At 42.9% G+C, this 18,250-nt stretch overlaps 2 protein-coding genes across 3 annotated transcripts; both read left to right on the plus strand.

The window, feature by feature from the left end:
• Positions 1–1,424: 1,424 nt before the first annotated feature.
• On the plus strand, positions 1,425–10,946 carry piga (phosphatidylinositol glycan anchor biosynthesis, class A). 2 transcript variants are annotated; one of them, XM_015966223.3, is made up of 7 exons: positions 1,425–1,555; positions 2,186–2,659; positions 2,741–3,011; positions 4,498–4,630; positions 4,879–5,011; positions 10,224–10,430; positions 10,503–10,946. In XM_015966223.3, the coding sequence occupies exons 2-7, from the start codon at positions 2,222–2,224 to the stop codon at positions 10,737–10,739; spliced, it is 1,419 nt and encodes a 472-aa protein (XP_015821709.1). In that variant the 5' UTR covers positions 1,425–1,555; positions 2,186–2,221; the 3' UTR covers positions 10,740–10,946. The 2 variants fall into 2 exon arrangements, with proteins under 2 accessions (XP_015821709.1, XP_070400116.1); XM_070544015.1 differs by lacking the exon at positions 1,425–1,555 and having other exon boundaries at positions 2,083–2,659.
• A 1,705-nt stretch (positions 10,947–12,651) lies between these two features.
• On the plus strand, positions 12,652–16,684 carry asb11 (ankyrin repeat and SOCS box containing 11). Its single transcript, XM_015966221.3, has 7 exons — positions 12,652–12,836; positions 13,056–13,135; positions 13,230–13,337; positions 14,117–14,267; positions 14,364–14,498; positions 15,682–15,870; positions 15,976–16,684. The coding sequence occupies exons 1-7, from the start codon at positions 12,752–12,754 to the stop codon at positions 16,098–16,100; spliced, it is 873 nt and encodes a 290-aa protein (XP_015821707.1). The 5' UTR covers positions 12,652–12,751; the 3' UTR covers positions 16,101–16,684.
• The last annotated feature ends 1,566 nt before the right edge of the window (positions 16,685–18,250 follow it).

The raw sequence follows: 18,250 nt of genomic DNA on the forward strand, positions 1-18,250 counted from the left end.
GTGAGAATTCTGTGGTTTTGAAGAGGTCTGACAGTAGAATTGATGCATATCAATGATAATTGATGTCAAAGAAAAACATTTAGAATTTTTTAATTTGATTTTTCTTTTCTTTTTTGGGGTGCGTGGGACAAGTGTGGGGGTAGATATTAATTCTGATTCAGACATCTGGTGCTTTTGCAGAAGATGAAGAAAGAAAATGTGAAAGTGTAAAGTTTTCAAGGTAAACAAAATTAAAAAATAGGCATAATGCTCCTCAGGAAGGAGCAAAGATTGCCACTGCCTCCTGAAATAGTAACTATTGTTGTTTGCTTTTGTGTGATACCTTCTTTTTTGTCATTGTTGCTGTGTGAAAACTTTCAGTTTTTGATGCACTCTGTGAAACCTGACAAGACTCAGTGGATAAAAAAAGAAAACGTAAAACATGAAAAATATGTTTACAAGCCTAAAATAGTTGGGATTTGAATTTCAATACTTTTCTAATAAATTCTGAGAAAACAAATCTGGTGATTAATTTCCCTTGTTTCTTACTGAAGCAAACCAACTTGTTTGGTTATCATTTTTAGTATTTTTTTGCTCATGAGCAGGCCCTTTACTATAGTGGATGATGCTAGCTGAACAATATTTGATTTCATGGCTAACCAAACACCTTTCACACTCAAATATTTTAGTCTTAAGAAGAAGAAGCAATATTTTATATTGTGCCTCTCAGGATAAAAATCAGGAGGCACTTCACAAGAGCAAAAAAAAATTTTTTTTTAAATGATTAAATATATCACAAAATGAGAAAATTTTAAAAATTGTAATTTTAAAAAATGTAAGGAAAGGGAAAGAAAATTAAGAAAGATGTAATCAGTGGATCCTGCAGAAGTGGTAAAAAACAAAGCTGAATAAGGAGAGAGTATGAAGCTCACACAAAAACACCAAAGGTCTGAACAGGTGAGTTTTCAGCTGCTGCACTTCAATACTAAATATACACCTACATACAAAGTTTACAGTAATTTATAATATTGTTATCCAAAAACAACATTCTGTTTACCAAGATTCTTGGGAATAAACACATTCCAAGGTGGTGTATGCCTAGAAAAGGTTATAGTAATCATTGTTTTGATTCTAACAAGTGAAAATATGACTGCAGCCAAAAGTGAACATTTTTGAAAGTTTATGTCCAATTATGAGCATGGACAGTGCAAAAATCAGTGGAAAACTTGCTGTTTTCCTAAACATTTGTAGCATTTTCTCTCATTTGAAAAAGTAAATTTGATTGTATATTCAACAAATATTTTGCTCTTCTTTTTTTCTTTCTTTTGTGTAGCCCCCGTTTTAATACCAACTTGATTTTTCTGTTGTTGTTAACAACGTTGTTATTTTCTAGAGCGCGCCAAAGCTTAGGGTCTGGACCGCGCATGCCTCTTGCGAGTGACGTAGGGCATCAACAGGAAGTGCGACCGGCAGCTAATCTGCTAGCAAAGAGCTACGGAGTTGACATGAATCTTCAACAAAACCAGAGTCGTTTTTGTTTTCACCGATTAGAACAAGACTGACATTTAATTTCGCGGTAAGGTGGCTGTAACTTTAAACAAGTATAGGATGCAATATTTGACTTTAAGTATAAACTATGGGTTTATTAGCTTGATAAAAACAGACGCTAGTTACCGGTAGTTATTATTCAAAATCATGTCTGAGTTACATTTACTAGTCATGACTTGTGTCGATGAGCCACGGTTCCTGTCAAGTACATGGTCCTAAACGGGAGATTCGTCAATGTGAATAAAGTGTGCTCATTTTAGAAACGGTTTCAATCCCTTTTAAACAGGCACAGACACCCTCCAGCATTAGTTTTGGTAAACTGAAGGTGTAGAAGTTGTTCAGTGTAATCATTATGAATCATTTAAATGTAATGGTACTAGCTGTTTTCATTGTTGTATTGTAGATTGCTGCTATTAAGAGTTTTGGTTTTATTAACAGAGGTTGAGAAAAGTAATAATCACAATAAGTTTTGAGAAAATTAGCTAAAATTCTTTAGGAATATAATGCTATATAGAAAAGTATTGATTAAAATGAAAAATGAATGTGACACAGTTAAATTTGAGGAAAGAGATTCATAAAATAAGTTTGACTTTCATTGTAATTAATTGTTATCTTTTGCTTTATGTGATATTATTCGGCACATCATAAATTATTTCAGCTCTGATTGATTGAAAAGCCACAGGAGGACTGCACGATGGGCCAGCGAAGGAGAGCAGGAGCAGTGAAAACTCTGTCATCTGAAAGAGACTCCGCAGATGTTGCCAGAATCTGCAACAGGAAGCACAACATCTGTATGGTGTCTGACTTTTTCTATCCAAACATGGGAGGAGTAGAAAGCCACATTTATCAGCTTTCTCAGTGTCTGATTGAAAAGGGACACAAGGTGGTAATTGCCACTCATGCCTACGGCAGGAGGAGGGGTGTGAGGTATTTAACCAATGGACTGAAGGTCTACTACCTGCCCCTGCAAGTGATGTACAGCCAGTCCACAGCCACCACCTGCGTCCACAGTCTCCCACTGCTGCGCTGTGTGTTTGTCAGGGAGCAGATCACCGTGGTACACGCACACAGTTCATTCTCTTCCATGGCCCACGATGCACTGTTCCACGCCAAAACCATGGGCCTCAACACCGTATGTGACTCTAAGCCATGTATGTCTCCCTTATTAATAACACACAGTTCAGTAATGTAAATGTTTTTCTTTTAATACCAGGTGTTTACTGACCACTCACTTTTTGGCTTTGCTGACCTCAGCTCCGTGCTGACCAACAAGCTTCTGACAATTACGCTGTGTGACACCAACCACATTGTGTGTGTTTCCTACACCAGTAAGGAGAACACGGTGCTCCGGGCTGTGCTCAACCCAGAGATCGTGTCTGTCATTCCCAATGCTGTTGACCCTACAGATTTTACTCCTGACCCGTCCCAGCGGCCAGCTGACAGGATCACAATAGTTGTCATCAGCCGGCTCGTCTACCGCAAAGGTACCCAGACCCTGTTGGGTTGGATGTTGTCATTCTTTGCTTCTTTTCTGCTTGTTTATAATGTATGTGTTGGTTTTGTTTGCATTGGAACATTGTAAAAATGTAGGCCAAATAGGCCAAATTTAGAGCATTTCACAGGTTACTCCAAAAATGTACTGAATAAAATTGACACAAGTATTTTTAAAATTGTCAAACAATATCAATCATGCGAGGCTTTTTTGAGTTTGAGTTTGCTCATCTGGAGCGCCTAACAGCTAGAATGGAAGATGGTTGACCCAGTTGTCGTGCAAACTGCACTGACAATCAAGAAAAGGAAGAACAAATATCTGGGGAGTCTTGAAAAGCATTAAAAGTTAATAAATTTATTTGAGGAAAATTAAGATCCTTAAAAAGTATTTAAATATCTTGAATCAATTTAAAAAGTCTTAAATTTAGTTAGTATTGATGTGTATTTACCATAAGGTTGTATAAAAATAGATGAAAGTAAACTAATATCATAAAATAATTATTTGTTCTTTCATGCCGGCTTTTTGCTTGCGTTTCCGTAACACGTGCCTTTACGTACCATTGCTACAGCCCTGCTATCATGGACGTGACATATCCCGCCAACTGATGAAGTGGTGCTGAATGCTGCTGTTGTGTCCTTGGGCAAGACACTTAACCCGCCTTGCCTGCTGGTGGTGGTCAGACCGTTGGCGCCAGTGCTCGACAGTCTCACCTCTGTCAGTGCGCCCAAGGGCGGCCGTGCCTACACTGTAGCTCATTACCACCAGTGTGTGAATGGGTGATTGTGTTGTGAAGCACCTTGGGGGGGTTGTAGAACCCTAAGAAGGCGTTATACAAATACAGGCTATTTACCATTTATTTGTTAGAGCCCAGCATATACCCTGTATTACCTGATGCCTTTATAATAATTAAAAAAGCATGGAAACTCCCAACATTTTAACCTCACCTCCTGGGCTCATGATGCTTTGTGATTTTTATCTTGAGAGATATAAATACAAAAGATCGTTTTCTTTCTTTCTTTATTTTCCTTTATGTAATTTGTCTGCAACACAAAGGAACAGAAAGCACACAGCTCTGTGGTTAAGCTCCCTTTCTCTGGAATAATGACTTTCAGTCAATTTCAGTTCCAGTCTACTGTTTCTGAGCCCTACTAATAAAAGTGTGGGTCATAGGGTCAGATCAAGAAAGTTGGGTTTCTCAGATATCTGTTAGTAGTTTCAGAGCTGCACAATAAACAAACTTCAAAAGGTCATTCTGAACAAATCCCCGTGGGATCATCTCCAGACTTTTAACAAAAACAAAGTGTGAAAAGAGTATAAAGGAGGAAAAAAGAGATCGATTGCAGGAATAAAACTGCTTGTATGTATATATATATATATATATATATATATATATATATATATATATATATATATACACACACACATAGCTGAATAAAAGGCTGCTGTACTTTAACTGTAAACAAACCTTCTCTGTTTAGGAATTGATCTTCTGGGTGGGATCATCCCAGAGCTTTGCCTCAAACATCCTGATCTTCATTTCCTGATTGGCGGAGAGGGACCAAAGAGGCTCGTGCTGGAGGAAGTGAGAGAGAAATACCAGCTGCATGATCGGTAGGTTGGATGGGTGTAGTTCCTGAGATTGTGGAAGAAAAATGCAAAACTTGACAACTAAGAATGTTTTATATGTTTTTATTATGGCTGAAATGACATTTCAATGTTTTATATTTAGAAGCGTTTCAGCGTTGGTGATTTTTATCCTTTAAGTTTGTCTGGTGAAATCAGTCGGATCTGATCCAAGTATGCCTTTAAAATTGTTTTTCTGTTAATGAGGCTAAAATATTTTTTTCTGTTCGCTGAAGAGTTCGTTTGCTCGGAGCTCTGGAGCATAAAGACGTCCGCGGCGTTTTGGTTCAGGGACACATCTTCCTCAACACGTCGCTGACCGAAGCCTTCTGTATGGCCATCGTGGAAGGAGCCAGCTGTGGCCTGCAGGTCTGTTTTTATTCAAAGGTGTAAAACCAGCAGGACTTGAGTGGGAAAAATCTGATAATTTAGTAACATTCTTCAGTTTAAGTTGTTTGCTTATCTTTTTAACCCTTGGAGGTTCCTTAAAAAAAGCTACACTGGGGACCCTCGCACAACAAAAGGCATTTTAGCAAAATGTATAAAAAATATAATTTCAAAATTCAAAAAAAAAATTTCACTGATTCTATCCTTAGCTTCAGTCCTCAACAAACATAGTAAAATAATTGAGAGTTTTTGAGATTTAACTCCTTTAGTGCCATATTTTGTCAAAAAAATCAACTGTATAAAAAACAATAATTTTTTGTGTGTTATGTCCACATCACTTCTTCTGGGGCTGAATTGTGAGGGCTTTGGAGAGTCGCAAATGAGCAAAAAATATTTTTTGTTTTCTCTGTTTTTTCTGTGTAGTGTCAGATATTCAGCAAAACTCACATTCAGGTCCCTCGCACAGAAAAATGCATTTTAGCTAAATGTGTAATAAAAATTATAAAATGTTTCAAAAGTCAAAAATCTTTTACACAGATTATTTTCTTAGCTTCAGTCCTCGCAAAACATAATAAAATATTTGAGTGTTTTTGAGATTTAACTCCTTTAGTGCCATATTTTGTCCATCCATCCATCCATCCATCCATCCATCCATTTTCATCCGCTTATCCGGAGTCGGGTCGCAGGGGCAGTAGCCTAAGGCAAGAGGCCCAGACTTCCCTTTCCCCAGCCACTTGGGCCAGCTCCTCCTGGGGAATCCCAAGGCGTTCCCTGGCCAGGTGAGAGACATAGTCCCTCCACCGTGTCCTGGATCTACCTTTAGGTCTCCTCCCGGTTGGACGTGCCCTGAAAACCTCACGAGGGAGGTGTCCAGGAGGCATCCTGACCAGATGCCCGAGCCACCTCAACTGGCTCGTCTCGATGTGGAGGAGCAGCGGGTCTACTCTTGATGCAAAGGAGCAGCAGATCTACTCCGAGCCCCTACCAAATGACCGAGCTTCTCACCCTGTCTCTAAGGGAGAGCCCAGCCACTCTTCGGAAAAAACTCATTTCGGCCACTTGTATCCGCGATCTCGTTCTTTTGGTCACTACCCAAAGCTCATGACCATAGGTGAGGGTAAGAACGTAGATCAACCGGTAAATCGAGAGCTTCGCCTTCTGACTCAGCTCTCTCTTCACCACGACAGACCGGTACAACGCCCGCATCACTGCAGATGCAGCATCAATCCGCCTATCGATCTCACGTTCCAGTGTTCCCTCACTCGTGAACAAGACCCCAAGATACTTAAACTCCTCCACTTGGGGCAGGACCTCATCCCTGACCCAGAGAAGGCATTCTACCCTTTTCTGAATCAAGACCCTGGTCTCAGATTTAGAGGAGCTGATTCTCATCCCAGCTGCTTCACACTCGGCAGCGAACCGCTCCAGTGAAAGCTGAAGATCACGTTCTGATGAAGCCAACAGGACCACATCATCTGCAAAAAGCAGAGACCTGATCCTCAGGCCACCAAAACGCATGCCCTCCACACCTTGGCTGCACCTAGGAATCCTGTCCATAAAGGTTCTGAACAGAATCTGTGACAAAGGACAGCCTTGGCGGAGTCCAACTCTCACTGGGAACGAGCCTGACTTACTGCCGGCAATGCGGGCCAAGCTCTGACACCGGTCATACAGGGACCTAACAGCCCGTATCAGAGGGCCTGGTACCCCATACTCCCGGAGTACCCCCCACAGGGCCCCCTGAGGGACGCGGTCAAATGCCTTCTCCAAATCCACAAAACACATGTAGACTGGTTGGGCAAATTCCCACGCACCCTCCATGATCCCCCTAAGGGTATAGAGACTCCTCCTGAGTCTGAGGTTCAACAATCCGACGGACCCTCCTCTCCAGAACCCCTGAATAGACCTTACTAGGAAGGCTCAGGAGTGTGATCCCCCTGTAGTTGGAACACGCCCTGCGGTCCCTCTTTTTAAGTAAGGGGGCCACCACCCCAGTCTGCCAGTCCAGTGGGACTGCCCCCGATGTCCATGCGATATCGCGCCAGCCAACAGCCCCACAACATCGCTCACCAAGGAACTCCGGGTGGATCTCATCCACCCCCGGAGCCTTGCCACAGAGGAGCTTTTTAACCACCTCAGTGACCTCAGCACCAGAGATTTGAGAGGCCAACCCAAAGTCCCCAGACTCTGCTTCCTCACTGGAAGACGTGTCGGTGGGATTGAGGAGGCCTTCCAAGTATTCTGCCCACCGATCCACAACGTCCTGAGTAGAGGTCAGCAGCACACCATCCCCACTATAGATAGTGTTGGTAGCGCACTGCTTTCCCCCCCGAGGCGCCGGATGGTGGACCAGAATCTCCTCGAAGCCGTACGGAAGTCTTGCTCCATGGTTTCACCGAACTCCTCCCATGCCTGGGTTTTTGCCTTGGTGACCACCCGAGCTGCGTTTTACTTGGACTGCCGGTACCCATCAGCTGCCTCTGGAGTCCCACAGGCCAGAAAGACCTGATAAGACTCTTTCTTCAGCTTGACAGCATCCCTAACCGCCGGTGTCCACCAGCGGGTTCGGGGGTTGCCACCACGACAGGCACTGACGATCCTGCGACCACAGCTGTGGTCGGCTGCCTCAACAATGGAGGCACGGAACAGGGTCCATTCAGACTCAATGCCCCCCGTCTCCCCCGGAACATTTTGGAAGTTCTGTCGGAGGTGGGAATTGAAGCTCCTTCTGACAGGAGACTCTGCCAGACGTTCCCAGCAGACCCTCGCGATATACATTTGGGCCTGCCTGGTCTGACCGGCATCCTCTCCCACCATCTGAGCCAACTCACTACCAGGTAGTGATCAGTTGACAGCTCCGCCCCTCTCTTCACCCGAGTGTCCAAGACATGCGGCCGCAGGTCAGATGAAACAACAACAAAGCCGATCATCGAGCTGCGGTCTAAGGTATCCAGGTGCCAAGAGCACATAGGGACACCTTTATGTCTGAACATGGTGTTCATTATGGACAATCCATGACTGGCACAGAAGTCCAAAAACAAAACACCCCTCGAATTCAGATCAGGGGGCCGTTCCTCCCAACCACACTTCTCCAGGTCTCACTGTTGTTGCCCACGTGAGCCTTAAAGTCCCCCAGCAGAACGAGGGAGTCACCGGAAGGAGCGCTTTCCAGCACCCCCTCCAAGGACTCCAAAATGGGTGTGTAGTCTGAACTGTAGTTTGGTGCATAAGCACAGACCACAGTCAGAACCCGTCCCCCCACACGTAGGCAGAGGGAGGCTACCCTCTCATTCACCGGGTTAAACCCCAACGTACAGGCACCACGATGGGGGGCAACTAGTATGTCCATCCCTGCTCGGCACCTCTCAGTGGGAGCAACTCCAGAGTGGTAGAAAGTCCAACCCCTCTCAAGGAAACTGGTTCCAGAGCCAGAGCCAGAGTCATGTGTTGAGGTGAGTCAGACTATATCTAGTCGGAACCTCTCAGCCTCACACACCAACTCAGGCTCCTTCCCCACCAGAGAGGTGACATTCCATGTGCCAAGAGCCAGCTTCTATAGCCGAGGATCAGACTGCCAAGGTCCCCTCCCTTGACTACCACCCGTCACACACTGCACCCGACCCCTTTGGCCCCTCCCACGAGTGGTGAGCCCATGGGAAGGGGGACCCACGTTTCCTCTTTGGGCTGTGCCCGGTCAGGTTCCATGGGTGAAAGCCCGGCCACCAGGCGCTCGCCAGCGTGCCCCACCTCCAGGCCTGGCTCCAGAGGGGGGCCCCAGTGACCCACGTCCGGGCGAGGGAACACGGTTTCCATTTATATAATTCATCATAAGAGGTCTTCGGGCTGCTCTTTGTCTGATCCATCACCTAGGACCTGTTTGCCATGGGTGACACCAGAGGCAGAAAGCCTCAGACAACTTAGCTCCTAGGATCATTGAGACACTCAAACCCCTCCACCACGGTAAGGTGGCAGCCCAGGGAGAGGGCCATATTTTGTCAAAAAACCTAAATCATTTCTCGTGTGTTATGTCCAGAGGACTTCTTTAGGGGGTGAATTGTGAGGGCTCTAGAGAGTCACAAATGAGCAAAAAAATATTTTTTGTTTTATCTGTCTCTTTTGTATGGTGTCAGATATTCAGAAAAACTCACATCCAGGTCCCTCACACAGAAAAAAGCTCCAACCTCCACCACCCACCAAAGCATGAAAAAATCTTTCCTCTGGTCATTTGTCGATTGCATTGAGTCATAAGTGCATGTATGTAAGTGTGCAGAATCACACAGAAAAAGCACATATACATCTGTTGTGTAGGATTTTGCACTGATATTAGACTTTGGGTGAGAACTGATTTTTCTAATGAAAACTGAAAAAAACACAGTCACATAAATTATGAAAACACATTTTATTTTTAGTAAACGTACCCAAAAACACACTCCGGAGCAAAATAAAAATAAAAAGAATTTCATCAACACAGCCAAAGTTATTCAAAAATACATGACTGCCTGCGCAACAAAATGCACGAGGGACCTCTAAGGGTTAAGGTAAATTCTTGCAAGGTATCAGATAGCTTGTTTGGCCCCCACGCAGTGTTTTCTCACTGATTCATGGAAAGTGTCTGCTCCTGTTTCCAGTTGGTTGAGCTTACACACAAGCAAAAGTTTGATCTCTTTTACATCTCTTACTTAGGTTTTACTTTCTGTGTAACAATAAACTAATCAGACCTAAATCTTTCATACAATTCATGATAATTGTGTAACTTTATCGTTAACAGATATAAACTAGTAGCAAACTAAATCTAGTCACATGTGAAAGTGTAAAGAAGTGAAACAACCTCATTAGTAAAATATTTCTTTGGTATGCATTCCAAGTAGGAAGCAGCTGGTTTTTGAGTCTTTGATTTGTCGTGTATCAGGATCACTAACTGATGCCTTTTGAACACTTTTCTGTAGGGTGCTTCTTTTCTGTCCGCTTTCACACATTCGTTTAAGTCTGCATCTTTTTTTAATAGAAAGGATTTTATTTTCAGAAACACTCCATATCTTTGGAATAGTGATGCTGAATTTAAAAATCTTCATTGTTTTATCTAAAACAAACAGATTCAGACTGATCTTTAGCTGTAGTGGAATAATTCTGATTTGCCTTATTAGAATGTTGGTTTTATCAACTCTGAGCAGCTCTTTTCCATCCTCCCTGGAAGGTTGTCAGCACTCGCGTCGGTGGCATTCCTGAGGTGTTGCCTGATGACTTAATAACCCTGTGTGAACCTACTGTGCGGTCGCTGTGTGATGGTTTGGAACAAGTCATCGCTAAGCAACGATCCGATTCTTTCCCCTCACCGGCTTCAATCCACAATCGTGTTAGAAACCTCTACACTTGGAAAAATGTCGCAGAGAGGACAGAAAAGGTACCAGAGGATGACTTGAATGATAGGATATCTGGTGTAGGTAATGACATCATCATATGTTTTTCCTCCCAGGTGTATGATAAAGTAGTTGGAGAAGAGGTCCTCCCTCTGGCCAAGAGGTTGCGGAGACTCCGGTCTCACTGTGGCCCCGTGGCTGGATCCATCTTTGCCTTTGTTGCCATGCTGGACTTCCTCTTCCTGCTGCTTCTGCAGTGGTTGTTGCCAGATCGGTTCATGGACGTGGCTGTTGATGCCACCGGCCCTCATGGACTGTGGAGACAGAAAACAAGCAGGAAAAAGTTTGACTGATTCCAAACTTGCCACAAAACGAGAAAACCCATCTCTCCTTCGGCCATCAGACTGTTTAAATGCTGTCTGTACTCGATCAAATGCTCAACGTTTACATTTTTCTAAACAAAGGGAACTTTGTGTGGAGGCTCTTCTCGGTAGTTAATAAGCACTTTTTATTTTTTCTTACACTCCCTGCTGCTCTGAACTAAAGCAGTGAAAACACTGGTTACAATAAAGCAGCAGCATCTGCTCTTAATCACGTCTAATAAAATAACAGTTGGTTTGATAAATTATTTGTTAGAGCACACGTTTATATTTATTTTTGGAAAGCTCTTGATTTTCCTGTCAGTCTATGTTCCAACCCTCACATATGGTCACAAGCTTTGAGTGGTGACCGAAAGAACGAGATCGCGGATACAAGCGGCAGAAATTAGATTTCTCCGCTGGGTGGCTGGGCTCTCCCACAAGCCCTTTTTACAAGGCGCACAGTTCTGGCATGGCGATGCGCAAATTTTGCAGCATTCCTTCCATCTCCTTGGTAGTAATATTGCTGTAATTGTCTGTCTTATTGCACCTTAGCGGCAAATTGACGGCATTGCTTTGTAAAAACCAACTGAGAGAAAGAGTGAGAAGCTTGGTCATCCAGGAGGGGCTCGGAGTAGAGCCGCTGCTCCTCCACGTTGAGAAGAGCCAGTTGTGGTGGCCCGGGCATCTGGTTAGGATACCTCCTGGACGCCTCCCTGATGAGGTTTTCCAGGTATGTCCCATCGGGAGGAGACCTAAAAGAAGACCCAGGACACGCTGGAGGGACTATGTCTCTCAGCTGGCCAGGGAACACCTTGGGATTCCCCCAGAAGAGCTGGCCCAAGTGGCTGGGGAGAGGAGAGGGAAGTCTGGGCCTCTGCTTAGGCTGCCGCCCCCACGACTCAACTCCAAATAAGTGGAAGAGAATGGATGGATGGATTTTTTAATTCAACCTTGAAGGTTTTTTTTTTCTTTCTTTTTTTGCAGATGATGATGAGTCTGCAGCCATCTGCGATGGATTCTAACGTTTGCTAAAAATAATTTGAAAATATGTTAACTGATTTTTTTAAAACACATGAATAGTTTCTAAAATTGTGGATTTAAGCAGCTTTTCTGATATTGTTTTCCAAAAATATCTAATATTTTTACATCTGTTTTTTTTCTTTCACAGAATTGTCCTCAAAAATCAACATCTCATTGAAAAAAAATTGTTCTCTTTTTCTTCTAAATCCCAAAGGGAAACAAAATTGTTTTTCAGAACTGAAAACAAATCTCTAATATTTGAAGGAGAAAAAAGATTCCTGAACTTAATCCCAAATTTTGTCTTTTTTTCCTCATAATTCTCAAGTTATTTTTATAAATCTGAAGGAAAAAACATTTCACTGGTCGTCTTCTTCCATGAATATTTTTAAATATTTGTAAAATTTTGTTTTGCAACAGGCCCTGTAACAGTTGTGGCTCTAAAGTTTTATTTTGTGTCTGAGGGGAGAACCTCCTGGCCTAGATCTGTAAAATAAAGCAGATGTTTAAATCTATATAAAACATTCACCTCTTTATTCATGTTTCAAAGGAATATTCTTCATTGGAAAACAAACAGAAACCATTTGTTCCTGGGAATTTGTTTTTTGGGAAAGCTCCAAAGTAGCTGTTAAACAGGAAGTAGTAAGTTCACACATGGCGGAAAACCTTGTTTTCTTGTTTACATTTGAGTAAAACTAAGAAAGAATAAAACATTTTGCATGTGATGGTTTTGGGCTTTTTACAGCTATTACCATAGCTTTATTATAACGTGCATGAAGCTTGATGCAGCTGTTTACTCACCCAATCCTGCAGCCCTGCAGTTCCCTCACATTTTTTAAATGTTTTGTCTGAAAGGTGATCAGGAACATTCCAGCTGCTATTGTGATGCAGATGCAGAAGGGGGGAGGTAATGTGGGGGTGTTGACCGAGGACTCTGATAAGAGTCTGTTTTCAGTTTGTGAGCCTAGTCTGCCTCCATTTCCATCATGGCTGCAGGTCAAACGCAAGTCTCCAAGAGATCACAGCCGTTTTACATCTACGGGGGTCTGCCGTGTAACTCTCTGATGGCCGGTGAGTTTCGTTTTTGTAGTTTTGGATATGAGAGAAATGAGGAGTCAGCTGGATTAGATTAGACTGCATTGCTATTCAAATTTGGCCAGCTTTGCGGTCCAACTAAAACATGGGTGTGTTGCGGTTCATCAAGAAATAAAAACATCCACTAAAACAAGAAGAACAATGATCTACTTTTCATTTCCAGTGAAGTCAATGTTTTTGTTTCTCTTGTCTCAGATTCGTGGTCAGACAGAACCCCCCTCCACGAATCAGCCTGTCAGGGCAGACTCCTGCACATCAAGACTCTCATCACTCAGGTGATCAGAATAAACATACTTCATGAGATTTATATCCGTCACACACGTTTTAGAATGAAAACCAGACAGATTTTATCCTCCATATTGCCTCCAGGGCCTCCATGTGGACACACTCACCATAGACAGAGTCTCTCCTCTGCATGAAGCCTGCCTCGGCGGTCATTATGCTTGTGCCAAGTTGCTGCTGGACAATGGTGCAAATGTGAGAACACACTATTAGTAAAATGTACAATGGGGTCTGATTTTGAGGCGTCCATGTTGAGAAATATCAGGCTAGAGATTAGAGTTCTTCTGAAGTTTGTCCTTTTTTAGGTTTTAGTGTGAAAATAGAGTTTAACATATAGTTTTATGGTATTTGTATTACTTTATTTGAGCTTGTATTATTTATTTAGGCAAGGCAGCTTTATTTATATAGCACGTTTCATACACATTGATTATGCTGCCTCGCTGCCACCTAGGATTGACTGAATAGTGTTTGTTGTTAGCCTCAAGGGCAACCTGCTGGCTGGATTTTCACCTGTAAGTCACTTCGTACAAAAGCGCCTGCTAAATAAATAAGCATAAAAATAGGCAATTCAATGTGCTTAGAATGAGTTTTGTGCTTCTACATTGCAAAAGCAGATTTTTAAGAAAGTAAAGTTTTGATTTTAGTCATTTCATCTTATTTTTCTTTATTGCTGTTTTTTGCAGATAAGACGTTTTTTTTCTAGACCAAAAAAAAGATGAAATGTCTAAATACAAGCCCTTTTTACTGTCTTGAAAATCGTTTTTTGCAGTGCAGGAAACTTTTATTTATGAAGTTACAGCAGAAAGTGCTTGAATGACCCCTGATTAGAACAAATTTACATGTTTTACCCATCATAAAAAGCACATTTCTGCTGAAATTCAAAAGCCCAAACTTTGCAGAATTTAAACATCCGGGTTTTTTTTTTGTTTTGTTTTGGTTTTTATAAAAGTCACATGTTTATAAAACTCCTGCAGGCACAGGCAGTTTCAGCAGATGGCGCCACACCTCTCTTTAACTCCTGCAGAAGTGGAAGTGCTGCATGTGTCAGACTCCTCTCACAGCACGGAGCATCCTCCCTCACCACCAGCCAGCTGGCTTCACCCATCCATGAGGCTGCATCTAAAGGTGCATGTGTGTTAAAATGCTGCAGTTTAAAGGCTACAGCACAGGCTTGTTGATGTGTGCGTGCATGCACATGCATGTGTGTGTGTGTGATAACAGATCACAGAGAGTGTCTGGAGCTGCTGCTGTCCCATGGGGCTTCGATTGATGTGGAGCTGCCAGAGGTGGGGTCACCGCTGTACTGCGCCTGTAAGGCGGGGTCGACAGCGAGTGTGGAGCTGCTGCTACGATCAGGTAACAATCTGGACACTCACAGCAAATATAATGAAATCATGAGGATTTAAGAGGATTGATGAGTTATTTTAAAATAAAACGTCGTTGTCGTCTTCCTCCGCTTATCTGGGTCCGGGTTGCGGGGGCAGCATCCCAACTAGGGAGCTCCAGACCGTCCTCTCCCCGGCCACCTCTACCAGCTCCTCCGGCAGAACCCCAAGGCGTTCCCGGACCAGATTGGAGATGTAACCTCTCCAACGTGTCCTGGGTCGACCCGGGGGCCTCCTGCCAGCAGGACATGCCCGAAACACCTCCCCAGGGAGGCGTCCAGGAGGCATCCTGACCAGAAGCCCAAGCCACCTCAACTGGCTCCTTTCGATCCGGAGGAGCAGCGGTTCTACTCCGAGTCCCTCCCGAATGTCCGAGCTCCTCACCCTATCTCTAAGGCTGAGCCCGGCCACCCTACGGAGGAAACTCATTTCGGCCTCTTGTATCCGCGATCTCGTTCTTTCGGTCATTACCCAAAGCTCATGACCATAGGTGAGGATTGGGACGTAGATCGACCGGTAAATCGAGAGCCTGGCTTTCTGGCTCAGCTCCCTCTTCACCACAACAGATCGGTTCAGCGTCCGTATCACTGCAGATGCTGAACCGATCCGCCTGTCGATCTCCCGATCCTTCCTACCCTCACTCGTGAACAAGACCCCGAGATACTTAAACTCCTCCATTTGAGGTAGGACCTCTCCCCCGACCCGGAGTTGGCAAGCCGTAACAAATAAATCATTTCAGCATCAGAATAAAAGGAGTACACTAAGCATTGAGAAATCTCCACCTGATGAAACATACCAGAGTTTCATTCATGCAGAAAGTCATTTGCAGCTGCAGCTTTTATTCCTGAGTGATTTGCTGTCTAGTCTTTCTTGGCCCCCCACTTTCTCTTTCCATGGTAACAGACGCTGTGCTTCACACCTCACAGCAGCACATGCATTTTACAGCTTTTCTTGTCCGTCTCATTTGTAGAACTGTCAAATGTGGCAGCTAATTATTTACTACTAATCATAGCTGTAATTTTCCATCTCTTAATTTTTTTCATTAGTCGCTGAATTTAGTTTTCTAGCCAGAGACGAATGGAGGGAGAGGATGTGGCGGGTTTTGGTCATTTGGGCTCACATCACTTGGTGCTGGGGTTTATTTTCTTATTTAGGTGCTGATGTTTCTGTTGGATGCGGACGGGACAGTCCTTTACACGCTGCGGTTCAAGCTGGGGAATCAGACGTGGTTGAGGTTCTGCTGGACTTCGGAGCTGACAGGTTTTCCAGAAACACAGATGGGAAATCTCCTTTAGATCTTTCAGCACCAGACAGTTCAGTTAGACTTGTGCTGCAGAAGAGAGGTATGTTTTAGTGCTTCATGACTAACTGGCATGCACTCCACCTTGTCTCAGAGGTCATTCTGCCTGATTGCTAGTATTAACATCTGCATCCTATCCTCCACCCAGGTCTCGGCTCTCTGTCTCGGCTGTGTCGCTCCTCCATCCGTCGAAGTCTTGGTCGGAGCCGCCTACACCGCGCCTCCATCCTCTTCCTCCCTCACACCATCAAGGACTTTCTGCTCTACCATTAAGATGTGTGAGGCCTGCTGTGTGTCTCATGCGCTGATTCACCCGTCTCATTTGTTTTTTGTTACCGACCTAAAAAGAACACATGCACAAAAACACATTTTCATTCAGAGAATGGAGCTTTTTTATTAATTTTGTTTTAAAAAAGACGTTTAAGACAGAAATAGCTAACCAAATTAGCTTTTTGTGTGTGTTTTGTGCTTTAATTAAAGCCGTCCATTCAGTAGCTGAGAATCTGACATCCCTTTTTGCATGCTTTCAAAAGATGAGCACAGCCAGATCAGTGTTTTTATTGTTGTTCTTGTTTCTATAAGTGTGCTAAACCTTTGGAGCTTCACAGGGAGCCGCCTGAATGTCACCTGAACTGAGGTCTCTTGGGGTTGAAGACAACAGAAAAAGGACAAAAATGATTTTGTTGCGGGAGTTAAATGAAGGGAGACTTTTTGATCCTTGTTTGTTTCTGCAGTTTCTGTTTTAAAGTTGAATTCATGTTGAAGCGATGAGAAATGATGAATCATGACCCAAGTTATCATGAAAAATTGCAATGAGGTAATGCGTTTGAGAGTAAAGACATTTTACCAAAGCTTTATGATTATTTTGACCTTGAGAAATTATGTAAACTTTTAAAACCTATTATCACACGAGTCATATTTATTAACAAACCCCTTCAAGGTCTCTCTGAAAAACACATTTTGCTCACCTGTGAGAAGCTTCAGATGATAAAGCTCTTTCCCTCCTGAGCAAAGAAATTCAGTAATAAGAGGAACAGGTGGAATAAAAACTACTTAAAATGATTAAAAACAGACATTTTCTGTCAGACATAAATGCAAGAGAAGAATAAGGAGCCTTTCAGTGTGAAAACGCTGACCCAGAAGTCACCTTTGGCTCTGAAGTGTGAATAATGGATTGAAAGTGGAGTTAACTCAGGGTCTCGGAGCTTGACCACAAAAGACTTAAAACAAATAATGAAAAACCTAAAAATAAAATCCACTCCTCCAGATCTGCTCTTTTATGTCTCTGTGCCGGGTCAAACTTGCAGAAACCAATTTGATTCTGTTTCTAAATGTTTTGCTGCAGTCTGGTAAGGAGGCTGCACAATTTATTAGAGAAGACACAAATCAGCAAAAATAAGTTTATTAATCGGGTTGCACCAATCAGTGATTCATTACTGTTCAGATAGGGCCGTCTGTAGTTTTGTGCAGATTTACCAGATGCAAAACAATTAAATCTCCTGAAGTGAAATAAACAGTTGCAGGAAAAGATTAACAGGAGTAAAGGCTGGAGAACTGACGGATGGACTGTATTTGGGGCCGGTGCTGCTGAAGGGGAATTCATTTCCAAATGCCACCCTAAAAGGTCACCTCTGCGGAGACCTGGAAATGTTGTTTGGACAGATTTAAATTGACATCTCTTCAGCTAAACAGCAAAGAAGAACCTCAGTCTTCAGAAAAATGAAAAACAGTTCATGTTTTCCTGCAGCTGAACAAACTTATACAATTTGAAGCAAAAAGTGCCGTTAGAGTTCATGGAGAGGTTACAGCAAGGAGGCAGGTCGTGATCAGACAACGAATCTCATTCTGGTCCCTAATGCAGCTCTGAGGGAAAAATAAATGATCTAAAGGGTTTTAATTGGTGCATCTGCTTTTGGACGAGCATCGCTCTAAAAGAAGAAGAAGCAGAGGACTTACCTGCCTCCAGAAGTGTTGATTTACGTAGAATTGTACACACTGATATGTAATTAAAAAGCTAAGACACATTTTTTAGTAATTACCATTTTGCATAAACCTTGTGATCAGATCAAAAATATCTGGAAATAAGAATTTGTAATTTCAATTAATTGTCCAGCAGGTATAAAAAAAAATATTTTTAGATGATCAGTTAATATCTTTGAACAACCTCAGTTAGAAGAAATAGACTACATTCAATGAGCTATATGCTGTTTTAGCATCTTATATGAAAGGTGGTTTGGAAATCTTTACATCACCAACAGTTTTGTGTTTCATCAATTTTCAGATAAAACTTGTGAGCTCAAGTAGCAGCAGGAGCTAGCTGTAGCACTTCCCGCAGGAACCACCTGCTATAGCAATGACGAAGTGTGAAAAGGAAGCAGACGCTCCAGCATGAAAGGTCTTAGAAGCAGTGGTGTATCCAGAAA

Source organism: Nothobranchius furzeri, chromosome 14 (genome assembly GCF_043380555.1).
Source record: "Nothobranchius furzeri strain GRZ-AD chromosome 14, NfurGRZ-RIMD1, whole genome shotgun sequence".
NCBI lineage: Eukaryota > Metazoa > Chordata > Actinopteri > Cyprinodontiformes > Nothobranchiidae > Nothobranchius > Nothobranchius furzeri.

Bases quoted from the DNA above. Each gene is read 5' to 3' on its own strand.
- asb11 (XM_015966221.3), top strand. From the start codon at position 12,752: ATGGCTGCAGGTCAAACGCAAGTCTCCAAGAGATCACAGCCGTTTTAC. The intron at 13,338-14,116 runs GTGAGAACACAC...AAACTCCTGCAG, and splicing joins TGCTGGACAATGGTGCAAAT to GCACAGGCAGTTTCAGCAGA. The intron at 14,499-15,681 runs GTAACAATCTGG...TTTCTTATTTAG, and splicing joins GGAGCTGCTGCTACGATCAG to GTGCTGATGTTTCTGTTGGA.
- piga (XM_015966223.3), top strand. From the start codon at position 2,222: ATGGGCCAGCGAAGGAGAGCAGGAGCAGTGAAAACTCTGTCATCTGAA. The intron at 2,660-2,740 runs GTATGTGACTCT...TTTTAATACCAG, and splicing joins AAACCATGGGCCTCAACACC to GTGTTTACTGACCACTCACT. The intron at 5,012-10,223 runs GTCTGTTTTTAT...CCTCCCTGGAAG, and splicing joins GAGCCAGCTGTGGCCTGCAG to GTTGTCAGCACTCGCGTCGG.